The 16287-nt window shown below is 40.7% G+C and overlaps 1 protein-coding gene across 1 annotated transcript; it reads right to left on the reverse strand.

Moving 5' to 3' along the window:
- Nucleotides 1-68: 68 nt before the first annotated feature.
- LOC119765037 lies at nucleotides 69-16101 on the reverse strand. Its single transcript, XM_038248100.1, has 2 exons — nucleotides 15497-16101; nucleotides 69-368 (listed from the first exon to the last, which is right to left on the reverse strand). The coding sequence occupies exons 1-2, from the start codon at nucleotides 15866-15868 to the stop codon at nucleotides 270-272; spliced, it is 471 nt and encodes a 156-aa protein (XP_038104028.1). The 5' UTR covers nucleotides 15869-16101; the 3' UTR covers nucleotides 69-269.
- Nucleotides 16102-16287: the final 186 nt, after the last annotated feature.

The following is a 16287-nucleotide window of genomic DNA, read 5'->3' on the forward strand; positions in this document are numbered from 1 at the left end:
AAGCCACAAACCATCGAAGGCAAGCGCCTTAAGCATTCTTCAAATGTGACAAAATGGCGTTGAGTTTCCAACTCTTACAAAAGATGTCCTGTATCTTCTAAGTTAATACTATATGTTCGAGGTAATAAAGTGACTTCTCCAGTTCGGAATTTTAGTTTTATCCAAAGTTATGCTCTCGAATAAAACTAAAATTTCAACTCAGTACACCTGTATCTGCTGCTTCTTATTCGTTGTCCATGGGTTGGCTGCTTCCAAGGGGTTTTCATTTTTCAAATATTCTCCAAATCTTTCGGAATCTGAATCTCTAGGCTGGATCCGAAGAGGGGTTGAAAAAAGCGCATCGTCTTGGCAAGCCGGGCAGCGGATCGCTGTTCAAAAGAAATCAAAATACATTTTAAGAATTTTCCTAAGGTCCAAATAAGTAATACTCTGCATGATTATTAGAAATATTTAAAAAGATTTTCGAAGATCAGAGAACCATTCCATATTGAATATTTTATTATTTTTTTGTCTTTATTCAATCTTTTCTTCTTCGAGAATCTTACAAAATATTGGTTCTATTATTGTAACAATTAATTTAGCTTCTATTCTTTGATTTATACTTTTAATGCTGTTTCTCTTATATCAATAAATCTTAAAAGAGAAAGAAATGATAAAGCTGACGAGGGGGTTGTTTTGTGTCCTAAATGAAATAAGAAAAAAACGACATTAGTATCTTTCACACGTTGTCAATCAGAATAGATTCAGACTTATTAAGCTATAACCATTAACCTAGAAATTAATATAACGGACATCAATTTCTCAACTGCTTTTAACAAAGCAATCCACTTTAACGACCCCCGGGTCTTTTGTGGGCTCTGTTACAAGTTTCTGCTCATTTCTAGGCATCCGAAGGTTATGTGTGGTGAGTCACCCAAACCCTCTTTTACGCAAATGGACCGACGTTTTACTTCCCCATCCGATAGAAGGCCAGGAAGATAAGGCGGGAATCAAACCCGCGCCCCACAGCATCTTAGGGATCGGCAGCCGAAGCCGCTATCCACCGCGCCACGAGGCCCTCTCAACCGCTCTTACGTTACGTCAATTGATCGTTCTAAAAATGTCGACAATAAACGAATTTTCCAACCAACCAAGAATGCGATTCAGGATCAGTCAGGCTTGCCACACGTACAGATATTTTTGGCACAGACCAAACACTCAATCAATTATAAATTTAAAGAAACACATTTTTATCAAAAACTAAACAAGTAAAAAGATGCAAAAAATGTTTATCTTTTTAGTGCAGTTTACAAAAACTACTCAAGTGTATTTTAATTGTTAAAAATAATTAGTTTGAGTGTTTGGTCTGTGCCAAAAATATCTGTACTTGTGGCAAGCCTGGGATCAGTACACCTAGGTTTCATGCCCTGAACTGCCCGCAAAATTGACTTGTTTAATTACATCCTATTCATAGTGATATCCACGCGTGAAAGTGTGTTAGTTTGTAACAACATGTACACGCAGCCATAGGCAAATCGAGTAGAGAAACTCGTCTGTCAAAATCAGCTGTGAACTTTGTTGTGCCACGAGCACGTGGTAAACAGCTGGTTTTCCAGGCGAGTATCTCTATTTGTCTGCGTAAAAATACACGGATAAAAAAGAGTTCCCAAAATCGTGAACATGCGATCATGAAAATGGGAACCACGAACAAAGTGTTCAAATTGCATGGTACATTTTTGAAAAACGTACCATGGGAATTGAACACTTTGTTCGTGGTTCTCATTTTCATGAACGCATGTTCACGATTTTGGGAACTCTTTTTTCTCCGTGTAGTATAAACTCAGCATCATAGTGTACGTGTCAGGAACCGTGGATATCTATATTATCTGTGATTGGGGAGTGCCGTTACAAAGTGCTGTGATCTATGTTTTTTTACGAGCAAATGTGGAAAAATGCTGAGTCATCGTCTTAAATTTGACGGCGTCCTATCTTGCCCATCTAAAGGAAGAAGATTAGGTAGTCGGTTTCTTAGGCGAAAAAGTGGAAAAAGTGGTCTAAAATTGACTGCGCCGCCCCTGTAGACAGGACAAAAATGGCATTTGACAACTATGGGCACCTAATGTCGGCATATCAGCACTTTGACTTTCAATTCCACCTTTAAAAAGGTGTTTTGAAATTCCAAAGCACGTGGCGGTCTGTTTTGAGTTTGACGTACAGTTCAGCCCCAAAAAGTACGGTCACCACAAACTCCAGCTTTCCAAAATTTGTTGACTCCGGCTCCGACTCTGACTCCGACACCTGATCTGTATTTTAAATATTTAAAAAACGCATTTTCAGCACACAATTTTCTAAGTAAATTTGAATTTTGTTGTTTGAAAAATTAGAACATTTTATTTAACTACTTTAAATTTACATTCATTTTTTTAACACGCCCAAGGCTCCAAAAAAGTTGACTCGTATATGCAAAGTTGCATACGCGAGGCATAAGAACGCCGGTTTAACTGTATTTCAAATTTAGTTGCAACGTATTTTCAATATTATTTGTCAGCTTGAAATGTTTTCAGCACGATACTTTGATTTATTTTTATTTACATACATGTACATGTTGCGTTCCAAGTAGAAGATTGATTTAATAGTTGATAATGTTTTAAAAACATAATTATTTTTGTTAAATACTGAAAGTGAGCTTTCCAATCACAATAAAAATGCATCGAAAACATCATGGTATCTGATAAATATCTTGAACCAAATAATAAATTAAACAAAAAAATGTCAACGCAGTGCACGCAATTCAATAAATAAATTTAAAATATAAAAAAGGGGAATTAACCTGAATTATAACAAATATTGAAAATAAATAAGCTCGTAAATTATATTAAATTTTTTGACAACTCCGACTCCAGCTCCGACTTCGGGTCTATCAAAAATTTACGACTCCGGCTCCGACTCTGACTCCAGCTCATACAATTTATCCGACTCCGACTCCGACTCCATCTATTAGAGTTTTGACGACTCCGACTCCGACTCCGACTTCAGGTCCCCAAAAAGACCCGACTCCACTGACTCCGACTCCGACTCCACAGCCCTGGTCAAATAACATGCATAAATTGCATGAACATCATTTATATTACCCTTTTATATATTTACCAACTCACACAGCAGTTGCCCCGACCCCTCTTCGATTTGCGTGAGACTTTTGTTTCTGATTACGAATCCGAGGTCCGTTTTTTGATATCTCGTGACGGAGGGGCGGTACGACCCCTTTTATTATTGAGCATGCGAAAAAAGAGGTGTTTTTCAATAATTTGCAGCCTGAAACGGTGATGAGATAGAAATTTGGTGTCAAAGGGGCTTTTATGTAAAATTAGACGCCCGATTTGATGGCGTACATCACGAGTTATTGCGATTTTACGAAAAAAAATATTGAAAATGTTGTTCGTCGTTGATCATGGCCGTTCATGGTCACCCGCGACAGACATGGATGACAAAACAAAGAGAAACGAAAAAAGGATTAGGGACAAAAGTAACCCCTTTGGACAAAGTTTCACGCAAATCGAAGCGGGGTCGGGGCAAATTTTCCCGATTTCGTGTGAGTTGGTAGAGAATAACCCATAATTAATTTATGAGCTTTAAACTTAATTAAATATTAGTTACAAAGACATCTAATTAACTCGTAGGGGAACAGCATCTAATTCCAGCGTGCCTCTAATGTTGGCAGGTCAGAACTTTGACATGCAATTAAAGCTAATTAAAAGCGTTTTCAACTGAAATCGAGTGATAAATAGCTCAATAAGAAGTGAGCAAGCAAGTTTCTACCAAAAGTTTTGCAAAATTAGTTGTTTAAATAGTGAAAATCAGCAAATTGGATGGAGTTAGGAGTGAGAGCTTAACCTGCCAAAGATACGAGAATTTCCCCTACTACGCGAGTGTTGCCGCTGAAATTGCCGATGTGCTTACGAATTCGAAGATCTTAAAGTAGGGTTAGGAGATTGTGAGCAATGGTCTATTTCTAGGTGTGAGCGACAGCGAATAAGTACAGTTAACGCACAAGATTAGTACTCCGAAAGGAGAAATATATATCAAAATCTTCAACAGTGGATTTGCTGCAGAAAATATTACATTTTATAACAGTTTTTGCAGCAAGATCATACAGTCATCCCACATATTCGGAACACCCACAAATTCGGAACACTTTTATCTTAATTTGTCAATAGAATGCAAAATGCAACTTTTTTGCCGACCCTGCTATTTTTAGGGCCTTTATTTGGACACTCTCTTGCTATTTCACCAGTAAAAGTAATACTTTTTAAACAAGAACTGCATTTACAGACTATTTTATCCAGAACACTAAAACGCTGCCTCCAAATTGCCTGTTCCATGATTGTGGGATGTTATTGTGTCTCCCACAATTGTGGAACACCTGAATTTAACTGATATTTTCACAGAAAAGTTATTAGCCCATTGATAAAACGTTACAAAGCATGAGTTTTATTGGTTTCAGAGTGCAAAGTCATTAATTTGTAAAAAAAATTGTACTCCTGGAGAGAAAAAAAGGTTTGTTTACATCGTAAGAAAAAAGTGTTCCGAATTTGTGGATTTCAAGGGTCAATGTTTTTCTTTGAAAACTTGATATTAAACGTAAAAATGTACAGCCGGTCTATACATCAATCGAAAGATCGCAAGAAAAGCTTTCACATGAAGGTTAAAGCAAATCATTATGTGCAATTATCGATTTTATATGATTTCTTGAACATTGGCCGATCTGTAAACTGTTCCAAATATGAGGGATGACTGTAGCTCATTTTTGCCCATGTTTATCATGTCAGTGACCTGCAGTTCTCACCAACACATATAGGGGGAGAGGGGGCAAAATGCACCACCAGCTTTTCTCGGTATTTAGAAGAATTGTCCGGGGAAAAAATCATAGCAATTGGAAGCTTATTATTGCTAAACCATGCTGAAAAAATTTGAGCTTCGTAGTATAAAATCAGCGTAAGTTATTTGCAAAAAAATACAATGTTGTCCCAAGTAACATTTTTTTCCAGGAGTTCTACAAGAGCTCTTCAAGATAGCTACAGCATTTGCAGTTTGGACCGCGGTAGGATAAAATTCTCTTCAAAACTTCTTCAGGAGTTTGGAAGAGTACTTGAAGAGAGTTTTATCCTAGGGATCGTGCATAAACCACGTGGCCTCCTTAGGGGGGGGGGGAGGGAGGGGGTCCGAAATCCGACCAAAAGAAACATGAAAAGCCATGGGGGGGAGGGGTGGGTCGACGGCTGACCACGTGGCCTTTAACAAAAAAAAATATTTTCTATTAAAAAAAAACATAAAAAAATATGCTCATCTTTTGTTACACTTTTGAACCATACAATTATTGTGTTTAGAATCAGTTATATTTCAATATCACAACATTTTCCAATTCAATATTTAATTATATCTTTCGGCAGATTCATATCAATACCTGTTTTTGAATGATCACTTTTGAATACTTATGTAACTCCTTCCTACAAAAGTTTAAAAGCTGTTTAAAAAAAGTGACATTATCCAATGTTAATATACCCTAAAAAATGCATACAAAATTTCCTTTTTATGCTGATGGTATCTTGCAGCTAAAAATGTGCTTGAAAATTTGCATTAAAAGTAGATGTTGTCTTCAATAATTCTATTTTCGAACCATTTAAAAAATATATTGCTGACAATTTATATAAGATTTTCGTAACGAGACAAAAGACTAAATATGTAGTGTCTAAAAATTTATCTCTGAAAAAAAAATATTTTCAAAATCATAGATCTTAGCTACGGTGATTATTGGTCCTATAAGTAATCGAAGAATTTTCATCGAAAGATTTCTTTTTGACACTAAAAACAAACTCAAGATATCTTGCCTCTCCTCTTTCATGCAAGATTTTTTAGTAAAAAGAAACTCAAAAACCCAATTTCAGGAATATCGCGCGGAATTTTAGGTTGCAAGTGAAACGTCTACATTAGAAAATAACCCGTCACGAAAAAACGAACGATACTTACTTTGAGATTCACCGAAAAATTGGATGAATATTTTGGTCTAAAAGGTATTCCTTACTCCATGCGTTACAGAATTCGGATGGTTATATTACATAATATTTCATAAAATACACGTAGTACTATCAAAAAAAATCATAAAATACATGTAGAACTATACAAAAAAAAAATGCCATGAAAATCATTTAAGTTTTAAAGAATTACTCAATTTACAAATGCCGATATCAATTTGTGAAAAAAAAAAATTCAATACCATGCCATAAATTAACATTTCATCTCCCAACTCCTAAAAAAAGATGGAACGATAATTTCAACTCGCTGGTTCTCGGGTATAACTTAACCAATCGTGACATTTTGACATAGGACTATGTCTTTACTTACTATATTGGGGGGCCAGTTCAGAAATTCGATCCGAAGCGTCACTTTTAAGCGTTAAAAAAGGGGACATTTTGAACGCTTATATCTTTTTTCCCTGTGAATCAATCCAAATGGTTGGACCACCAATCGAAAGAGGAAGACTTCAGCTATTGTTTAACTACATAGATAGTTTGACTAAACATAGTTAAAGCACTTAAAACATGCAATCAAAATGAGTAATTTTTCAGTACAAATCGGACAGATGACCAATCAGAGCGAGCGTATGCATTCGAGACCGCGCCCCTTTGTGCCGTTCTCCGGCTCTGCCGCTATTTAAGCAGAAAATTTCGCAAAAGCAAGTCACTTTGGAACGAGCACTCGAACTGTGCACGTCGGGCCGGCACGGAGCAGCAGCAGCAGCGGCCAATAGAAGAAGAGGACCAGCAACCAGAAGGAAGAACCACCGGCAGCAGAAGGAGGAAATTCGAGCGAAGCGGACGGCGTGGAAGTCGCTATGATGCGGCGGTTCTCATGAAAAATGGCCAATTCGACAGTGGTGCCCAAACCAGGAGTGAAAGAAGGTTCCCTCGAGGCCTGGGGGGACATGTACAGAAACATACGAGTTGTGGCAATATGGGTATCAAAATTCATGGTTTTTGATACTGAACATAATAATGGCCATTTCGACAGTAGTGGCCACAACCTGGAGTGGCCGGTGCCCTCAAAGAAGGTTCCCTCGGGGCCTGGGGGGACATGTACAGAAACATACGAGTTGTGGCAATATGGGTATCAAAATTCATGGTTTTTGATACTGAACATAATAATGGCCATTTTGACAGTAGTGGCCACAACCTGGAGTGGCCGGTGCCCTCAAAGAAGGTTCCCCCGGGGCGTGGGGGGACATTTACAGAAACATACGAGTTGTGGCAATATGGGTATCAAAATTCATGGTTTTTGATACTGAACATAACAATGGCCATTTCAACAGTAGTGGCCATAACATGAAGTAGCCGGTGCCCTCAAAGAAGGTTCCCCCGGGGCCTGGGGGACATGTACAGAAACATACGAGTTGTGGCAATATGGGTATCAAAATTCATGGTTTTTTATACTGAACATAATAATGGCCATTTTGACAGTAGTGGCCACAACCTGGAGTGGCCGGTGCCCTCAAAGAAGGTTCCCCCGGGGCGTGGGGGGACATTTACAGAAACATACGAGTTGTGGCAATATGGGTATCAAAATTCATGGTTTTTGATACTGAACATAACAATGACCATTTTGACAGTAGTGGCCACAACCTGGAGTGGCCGGTGCCCTCAAAGAAGGTTCCCCCGGGGCCTGGGGGGACATTTACAGAAACATACGAGTTGTGGCAATATGGGTATCAAAATTCATGGTTTTGATACTGAACATAATAATGGCCATTTCGACAGTAGTGGCCACAACCTGGAGTGGCCGGTGCCCTCAAAGAAGGTTCCCCCGGGGCGTGGGGGGACATTTACAGAAACATACGAGTTGTGGCAATATGGGTATCAAAATTCATGGTTTTTGATACTGAACATAACAATGACCATTTTGACAGTAGTGGCCACAACCTGGAGTGGCCGGTGCCCTCAAAGAAGGTTCCCCCGGGGCCTGGGGGACATTTACAGAAACATACGAGTTGTGGCAATATGGGTATCAAAATTCATGGTTTTTGATACTGAACATAATAATGGCCATTTTGACAGTAGTGGCCACAACCTGGAGTGGCCGGTGCCCTCAAAGAAGGTTCCCGGAAGAGCGTCGTGGGGGACATTTACAGAAACATACGAGTTGTGGCAATATGGGTATCAAAATTCATGGTTTTTGATACTGAACATAATAATGGCCATTTTGACAGTAGTGGCCACAACCTGGAGTGGCCGGTGCCCTCAAAGAAGGTTCCCCCGGGGCGTGGGGGACGTGTGCTCTTCCGATTTACAGAAACATACGAGTTGTGGCAATATGGGTATCAAAATTCATGGTTTTTGATACTGAACATAACAATGACCATTTTGACAGTAGTGGCCACAACCTGGAGTGGCCGGTGCCCTCAAAGAAGGTTCCCCGGGGCCTGGGGGACATTTACAGAAACATACGAGTTGTGGCAATATGGGTATCAAAATTCATGGTTTTGATACTGAACATAATAATGGCCATTTCGACAGTAGTGGCCACAACCTGGAGTGGCCGGTGCCCTCAAAGAAGGTTCCCGGGGCGTGGGGGACATTTACAGAAACATACGAGTTGTGGCAATATGGGTATCAAAATTCATGGTTTTGATACTGAACATAATAATGGCCATTTCGACAGTAGTGGCCACAACCTGGAGTGGCCGGTGCCCTCAAAGAAGGTTCCCCGGGGCGTGGGGGACATTTACAGAAACATACGAGTTGTGGCAATATGGGTATCAAAATTCATGGTTTTGATACTGAACATAACAATGACCATTTTGACAGTAGTGGCCACAACCTGGAGTGGCCGGTGCCCTCAAAGAAGGTTCCCCCGGGGCCTGGGGGGACATGTACAGAAACATACGAGTTGTGGCAATATGGGTATCAAAATTCATGGTTTTTGATACTGAACATAATAATGGCCATTTTGACAGTAGTGGCCACAACCTGGAGTGGCCGGTGCCCTCAAAGAAGGTTCCCCCGGGGCGTGGGGGGACATTTACAGAAACATACGAGTTGTGGCAATATGGGTATCAAAATTCATGGTTTTTGATACTGAACATAACAATGACCATTTTGACAGTAGTGGCCACAACCTGGAGTGGCCGGTGCCCTCAAAGAAGGTTCCCCCGGGGCGTGGGGGGACATTTACAGAAACATACGAGTTGTGGCAATATGGGTATCAAAATTCATGGTTTTTGATACTGAACATAACAATGACCATTTTGACAGTAGTGGCCACAACCTGGAGTGGCCGGTGCCCTCAAAGAAGGTTCCCCCGGGGCCTGGGGGGACATTTACAGAAACATACGAGTTGTGGCAATATGGGTATCAAAATTCATGGTTTTTGATACTGAACATAATAATGGCCATTTCGACAGTAGTGGCCACAACCTGGAGTGGCCGGTGCCCTCAAAGAAGGTTCCCCCGGGGCGTGGGGGGACATTTACAGAAACATACGAGTTGTGGCAATATGGGTATCAAAATTCATGGTTTTTGATACTGAACATAACAATGACCATTTTGACAGTAGTGGCCACAACCTGGAGTGGCCGGTGCCCTCAAAGAAGGTTCCCCCGGGGCCTGGGGGGACATTTACAGAAACATACGAGTTGTGGCAATATGGGTATCAAAATTCATGGTTTTTGATACTGAACATAATAATGGCCATTTTGACAGTAGTGGCCACAACCTGGAGTGGCCGGTGCCCTCAAAGAAGGTTCCCCGGGGCGTGGGGGACATTTACAGAAACATACGAGTTGTGGCAATATGGGTATCAAAATTCATGGTTTTGATACTGAACATAATAATGGCCATTTTGACAGTAGTGGCCACAACCTGGAGTGGCCGGTGCCCTCAAAGAAGGTTCCCGGGGCGTGGGGGACATTTACAGAAACATACGAGTTGTGGCAATATGGGTATCAAAATTCATGGTTTTGATACTGAACATAACAATGACCATTTTGACAGTAGTGGCCACAACCTGGAGTGGCCGGTGCCCTCAAAGAAGGTTCCCCGGGGCCTGGGGGACATTTACAGAAACATACGAGTTGTGGCAATATGGGTATCAAAATTCATGGTTTTTGATACTGAACATAATAATGGCCATTTTGACAGTAGTGGCCACAACCTGGAGTGGCCGGTGCCCTCAAAGAAGGTTCCCCCGGGGCCTGGGGGGACATTTACAGAAACATACGAGTTGTGGCAATATGGGTATCAAAATTCATGGTTTTTGATACTGAACATAATAATGGCCATTTTGACAGTAGTGGCCACAACCTGGAGTGGCCGGTGCCCTCAAAGAAGGTTCCCCCGGGGCGTGGGGGGACATTTACAGAAACATACGAGTTGTGGCAATATGGGTATCAAAATTCATGGTTTTTGATACTGAACATAACAATGACCATTTTGACAGTAGTGGCCACAACCTGGAGTGGCCGGTGCCCTCAAAGAAGGTTCCCCCGGGGCCTGGGGGGACATTTACAGAAACATACGAGTTGTGGCAATATGGGTATCAAAATTCATGGTTTTTGATACTGAACATAATAATGGCCATTTTGACAGTAGTGGCCACAACCTGGAGTGGCCGGTGCCCTCAAAGAAGGTTCCCCCGGGGCGTGGGGGGACATTTACAGAAACATACGAGTTGTGGCAATATGGGTATCAAAATTCATGGTTTTTGATACTGAACATAACAATGACCATTTTGACAGTAGTGGCCACAACCTGGAGTGGCCGGTGCCCTCAAAGAAGGTTCCCCCGGGGCCTGGGGGGACATTTACAGAAACATACGAGTTGTGGCAATATGGGTATCAAAATTCATGGTTTTTGATACTGAACATAATAATGGCCATTTTGACAGTAGTGGCCACAACCTGGAGTGGCCGGTGCCCTCAAAGAAGGTTCCCGGGGCGTGGGGGACATTTACAGAAACATACGAGTTGTGGCAATATGGGTATCAAAATTCATGGTTTTGATACTGAACATAATAATGGCCATTTCGACAGTAGTGGCCACAACCTGGAGTGGCCGGTGCCCTCAAAGAAGGTTCCCCGGGGCGTGGGGGACATTTACAGAAACATACGAGTTGTGGCAATATGGGTATCAAAATTCATGGTTTTTGATACTGAACATAACAATGACCATTTTGACAGTAGTGGCCACAACCTGGAGTGGCCGGTGCCCTCAAAGAAGGTTCCCCCGGGGCCTGGGGGGACATTTACAGAAACATACAAGTTGTGGCAATATGGGTATCAAAATTCATGGTTTTTTATACTGAACATAATAATGGCCATTTCGACAGTAGTGGCCACAACCTGGAGTGGCCGGTGCCCTCAAAGAAGGTTCCCGGGGCCTGGGGGACATTTACAGAAACATACGAGTTGTGGCAATATGGGTATCAAAATTCATGGTTTTTATACTGAACATAATAATGGCCATTTCGACAGTAGTGGCCACAACCTGGAGTGGCCGGTGCCCTCAAAGAAGGTTCCCCCGGGGCCTGGGGGGACATTTACAGAAACATACGAGTTGTGGCAATATGGGTATCAAAATTCATGGTTTTTGATACTGAACATAATAATGGCCATTTTGACAGTAGTGGCCACAACCTGGAGTGGCCGCTGCCCTCAAAGAAGGTTCCCCCGGTGCCTGGGGGGACATTTACAGAAACATACGAGTTGTGGCAATATGGGTATCAAAATTCATGGTTTTTGATACTGAACATAATAATGGCCATTTCGACAGTAGTGGCCACAACCTGGAGTGGCCGGTGCCCTCAAAGAAGGTTCCTCCGGGGCCTGGGGGGACATTTACAGAAACATACGAGTTGTGGCAATATGGGTATCAAAATTCATGGTTTTTGATACTGAACATAATGGCCATTTCGACAGTAATGGCCACAACCTGGAGTGGCCGGTGCCCTTAAAGCAGGTTCCCGGGGCCCGGAGGACTTTTACAGAACCATACGAGTTGTGGCATATTGGTATCAAAATTCATGGTTTTTGATACTGTACATGAAAATTGACATTCCGACAGTAGTGGCCACAACCTTGAGTGACCGGTGATCTCAAAGCAGGTTTCCCGGGGCCCGGAGGGTCTTTAACAGAACCATACGAGTTGTGGCAATATGGATATCAAAATTCATGGTTTTTGATACTGAACATGAAAATTGACATTTCGACCGTAGTGGCCACAACCTGGAGTTGCCGGTGCCCTCATAGAAGGTTCACCTTGGGAGAACATTTATGACAATTTTGCCGACAAATCTATGAAACAAAATAAAATAATCTTATTTCAGATTTCACTAGCAATCCAAAAACACATTCAAATTGTTTGGTCCTATGTCTTTCGGTTATGTCTCTGACATACCATCTTGAACTTTTTTTATTGAGTGAGTTATAAGGATGTCTAGATGATCCTAAAAATTTGATCAAATTTGTACTTTTGTAAAAAATCGCCCAAAATTCTGCAGAGACAAGCCCGAAAATCTGAGAGTTCCAACTTTTTAGCGAGGCTTGGGCATCCGTGTAAGTTAGACATGCGTTTGGCGTCCCAGTGTTAGAAATTTCAAAGATTTCGTTGTTTGAAAACATAACTTATTTTTTTCAATATTTTAAGGCAAAATCTCAACAACCAAAAGTTGCATCAAAAATCTTGAATCGTAGATTATTTCCTGATCTTTCAGATAGCCTATTTAAACAAACGAAAAAAATAATTATAAACCAACTCCAAATTTAAACTAAATCTTTTTTTAAATTTATCAAAACTACGTTTCGAAAGCATATTCAGCTTGCCTAATGGTTATTTTTATCGAACTTGAATGAACCTCGCTCATTCACCTTGGAGCTGTTTTCAAAATCATCTATCTGTGAAAATTGATTTTATCTCATTTTGAAATTTTTATATCATAAATATTAGCCAAAAACTCGAAAAAGTGTCAAATATCTCACTAAAATAAGGATGTTTTTAGGTCTTGTTTCATCAAAACATTAGTTTTGAGTTCTCTGAATATGTCTTTAACATGGTACACCTTGGAAAAATGTTTAACTTGGTCGTCAGGTTCGATACAAGCTGCAAAATAGGGATTTTCCTAAAAAAAAATCTAATTAAATCTGGAAATATCAATTCCCCTCGTGTTTAACAAAACTGAATGTATAGATTAGTGGCAAATAAAATCTGGAATAAATTTGCCGAAGAGAGATTAGTATTACATCGAATCTCTGAAAATTTAATCCAATTGTAGTGTACAAAAAGGTGCAAATTTTCAAAATTCTGTGCTATTTTTTCCTTTTTTTGTCTTCAACAGCTACTTCCATCATTTCTTGTTGGACAAATCACACAAATTGTATTTGACAAATTGTAGAAAATAAACAAGTTGACAAAATATTGTACATCTTTCAAAATTCGTCTAAGCGGCGTAAGTGCATTATTGAATATAAATGTTATATTTACGGTGTTCCAATACAACAATTCCCACGCAAACGGTATGGACCAAAACACTAATGCCCGGATCGGTCTCTAATGTGGTCTGGAATCCTCGACCCCAAATTACAGTTCACATAACTCTGTTTGGCCATTAGGGTGGTTCATGCAATGTCAGAGTGGTTCAAAATTAAAATTTTGACAATTTTTGCAAAAAACACTTTATTGTAAAACCGTTACTTGACGCAGTTTCAACCGATTATAGTTAACCGGTTTGTAAAAAAAAGGTGACTTGTTGGGATTTTGAAAGAATAGTTCAGCAATGATTGGGTAAATTTTAAAACGATTGGCATTTATGAACGGTGTGATTATACCTAGCCATTTTCTGAAAAAATGTTGGTAAATCATTCAAGAACATTCCCCAAAATTGTTTATTTCGATATAATTTGAAATGTTTTTACTATGTTAAAACATATATTATATAATATATATATTCAACAGTAATATCGTCACCCCCCTTGACGGTTTATCATTTTTGAAATCTTTACTAATTTTGTTTTTGAAAAGATTTTTTTACCTTGGAGAAAAAAGCCACGTGGCCATATGGGGGTGAGTTGGCGTTATACCACGAAAAACCATGAGGGGGGAGGGGGGGTCAAAAATTCTCGAAAAGAAGGCCACGTGGTTTATGCACGACCCCCTACCACGGTCCAAACTGCTATGCTGTAGCTATCTTGAAGAGCTCTTGTAGAACTCCTGGAAAAAATGTTACTTGGGGTGTTTTCATCTAATTCATTGAACTTTCATTATGATTTTTGAACAATATAAAAATCATTTATTGATATTGTAAGTTTTGAGATAGATAATTTTTGCAATAATCTTCATTATTCTGTTGATAGATGAGTCCAAAAACATCAAAAAATGCATTTTTAATTAATTTTTCTACAAAAAGCGTAGTCGGGGCGAAATACACCGCTGTGAAGTTCCTATGTAAAAACAGCGATGTCATCTAGTGGTGACTAGTGACAACTGCTTTTACCCGGTGCATATTGCCCCGCATGGTTGTTTGAAATCAATCAGAAATGTTTTTAGAAATTTGATATTTTCGAACAATTTTGAGAATTTTTAAGACTTTTTTCACATGGATGACGAAGGATAATAGTTGGTTTAGAACATTGAACAAAATTCTTCCACAGTAATGCTGTAATAGTTGAGAAATCACAGTTTTCCCTTAGGGGGTGCGTTCTATTAAGTTTTTTTCTGCAATTCTGCAATCAGCCGTCGGTAATGTCAATAATTGTAGGCAACGGGCAAAAACGGCATAGCCCTATACCAAAAAAAAGCATGAGGACAGATTTCACGCAGATTCTGATATACTTTCATGCCGCCATGCATCACAATCATGTGACCACCGTTTGGGTGTAAGACATCACTATTACGGACATCAATTTCAACAATGTCGTTATTTCGTGTTTCTCATTCACACGAGCCAAACAAACTGATCCTTCACTGGATCAAAACTCGATTTCGTCACTCTTTCTGAAAACATTTGATAATTCCTCAGGACAATATCTTGGTACGCAATGATTAAGCTTGGACCCATAACAGAGTGAACTGAGTGCATTTTAAACAGGCATTTTAACCGTTTTTGCTAAGAGTTACTACATTTTCGTTTGCTTCGTAATACCAAACAATCTAATTTTTAATACTGTTCAATGTTTGTATTGGAATGCAACAACACAAGTCAAGTTCAGGGTCTTTTTTTGGCTTTTTTGTTTGTGCCAGGTCCTGTAGCAAAGATTAAATCGTAGCATCTTTTCAATCTTAACGCCTTTAAATAGGCAACTTCTAAATCCACCATAACTTCGCCTTTTTCCCAAAATTCAAACTATCTCACCACACTTATCACAAATAAATCAATTCTCTTTCTCAAAACACTAAAAATCGACCCCAGAAACACGTTTCACGACCAAGGTCACCATCTCAGAACCATTCTCTTCCCCGTTCCACGCAGAACTACTAACCATAATAAACTCTCCAAACACATCGCGCAGCCGGAGCGTCAAGTTCGCCGAAGCCGCAAACAGCGCGTCCGGAATATCCAGCGACACTTTGCCCCTATCCATGGGTTCTTCTTCTTCTGCTTCCGGTTCTTCTTCCGGGGTCGTAACTTCCGGCGAGCCATTGCTGCTGACTTGCTCGACCGTGGCGCCAACCGCAAACTCCGTCGAAGTCGTCGATGTTGTGGCTGCTTGTGTTGTTGACGAACTTAGCGACTCCGGTTCAAGCTCACCAGCCGGCCTCGCATCAACAATGTTGTTGGAACAGGCGAACGCCAGGATCAACGTCACAGAGAGGAGGATTCCCGCCTTAACGGGACCGATTCCGCAGGTCATCGCGCTCGCGATTCAAAAGTTACGTAACGTTACGCGGGCAGATCCGGTTATCCTTCGTTCAGCTCTGCAGCATGACTCAGGGATTAGAACAACTGCAGAACTTGGGTGCAGTCAGCAAAACTTCAGCATAACAGTGACAACAACGGCAGGTGAAGTAGTGCAGTGGAGCGCATTTCTTGAACTGTGCGCTTCAATTGCGCGGCAGGAGCCGAGAAAAGCTGGTTTCGCGAAGATCGACGACGGTCGACCGACTGACCGGCCATCGCGGTAACGGCATTGAGTAGAGGCCCCCTGCGCGTGACCTAGGTGAAGCGTTGGTTGGAGATGGAGTTGGAGCCGCTCAGTGAACGACTTTGTGCAAGGAGGAGTTCGATTGGATTGGAGAGAGAGGAGATTGGTGTGTGGTTGTGGTGGAGGTC

Source organism: Culex quinquefasciatus, chromosome 1, assembly GCF_015732765.1.
Source record: "Culex quinquefasciatus strain JHB chromosome 1, VPISU_Cqui_1.0_pri_paternal, whole genome shotgun sequence".
Lineage (NCBI taxonomy): Eukaryota > Metazoa > Arthropoda > Insecta > Diptera > Culicidae > Culex > Culex quinquefasciatus.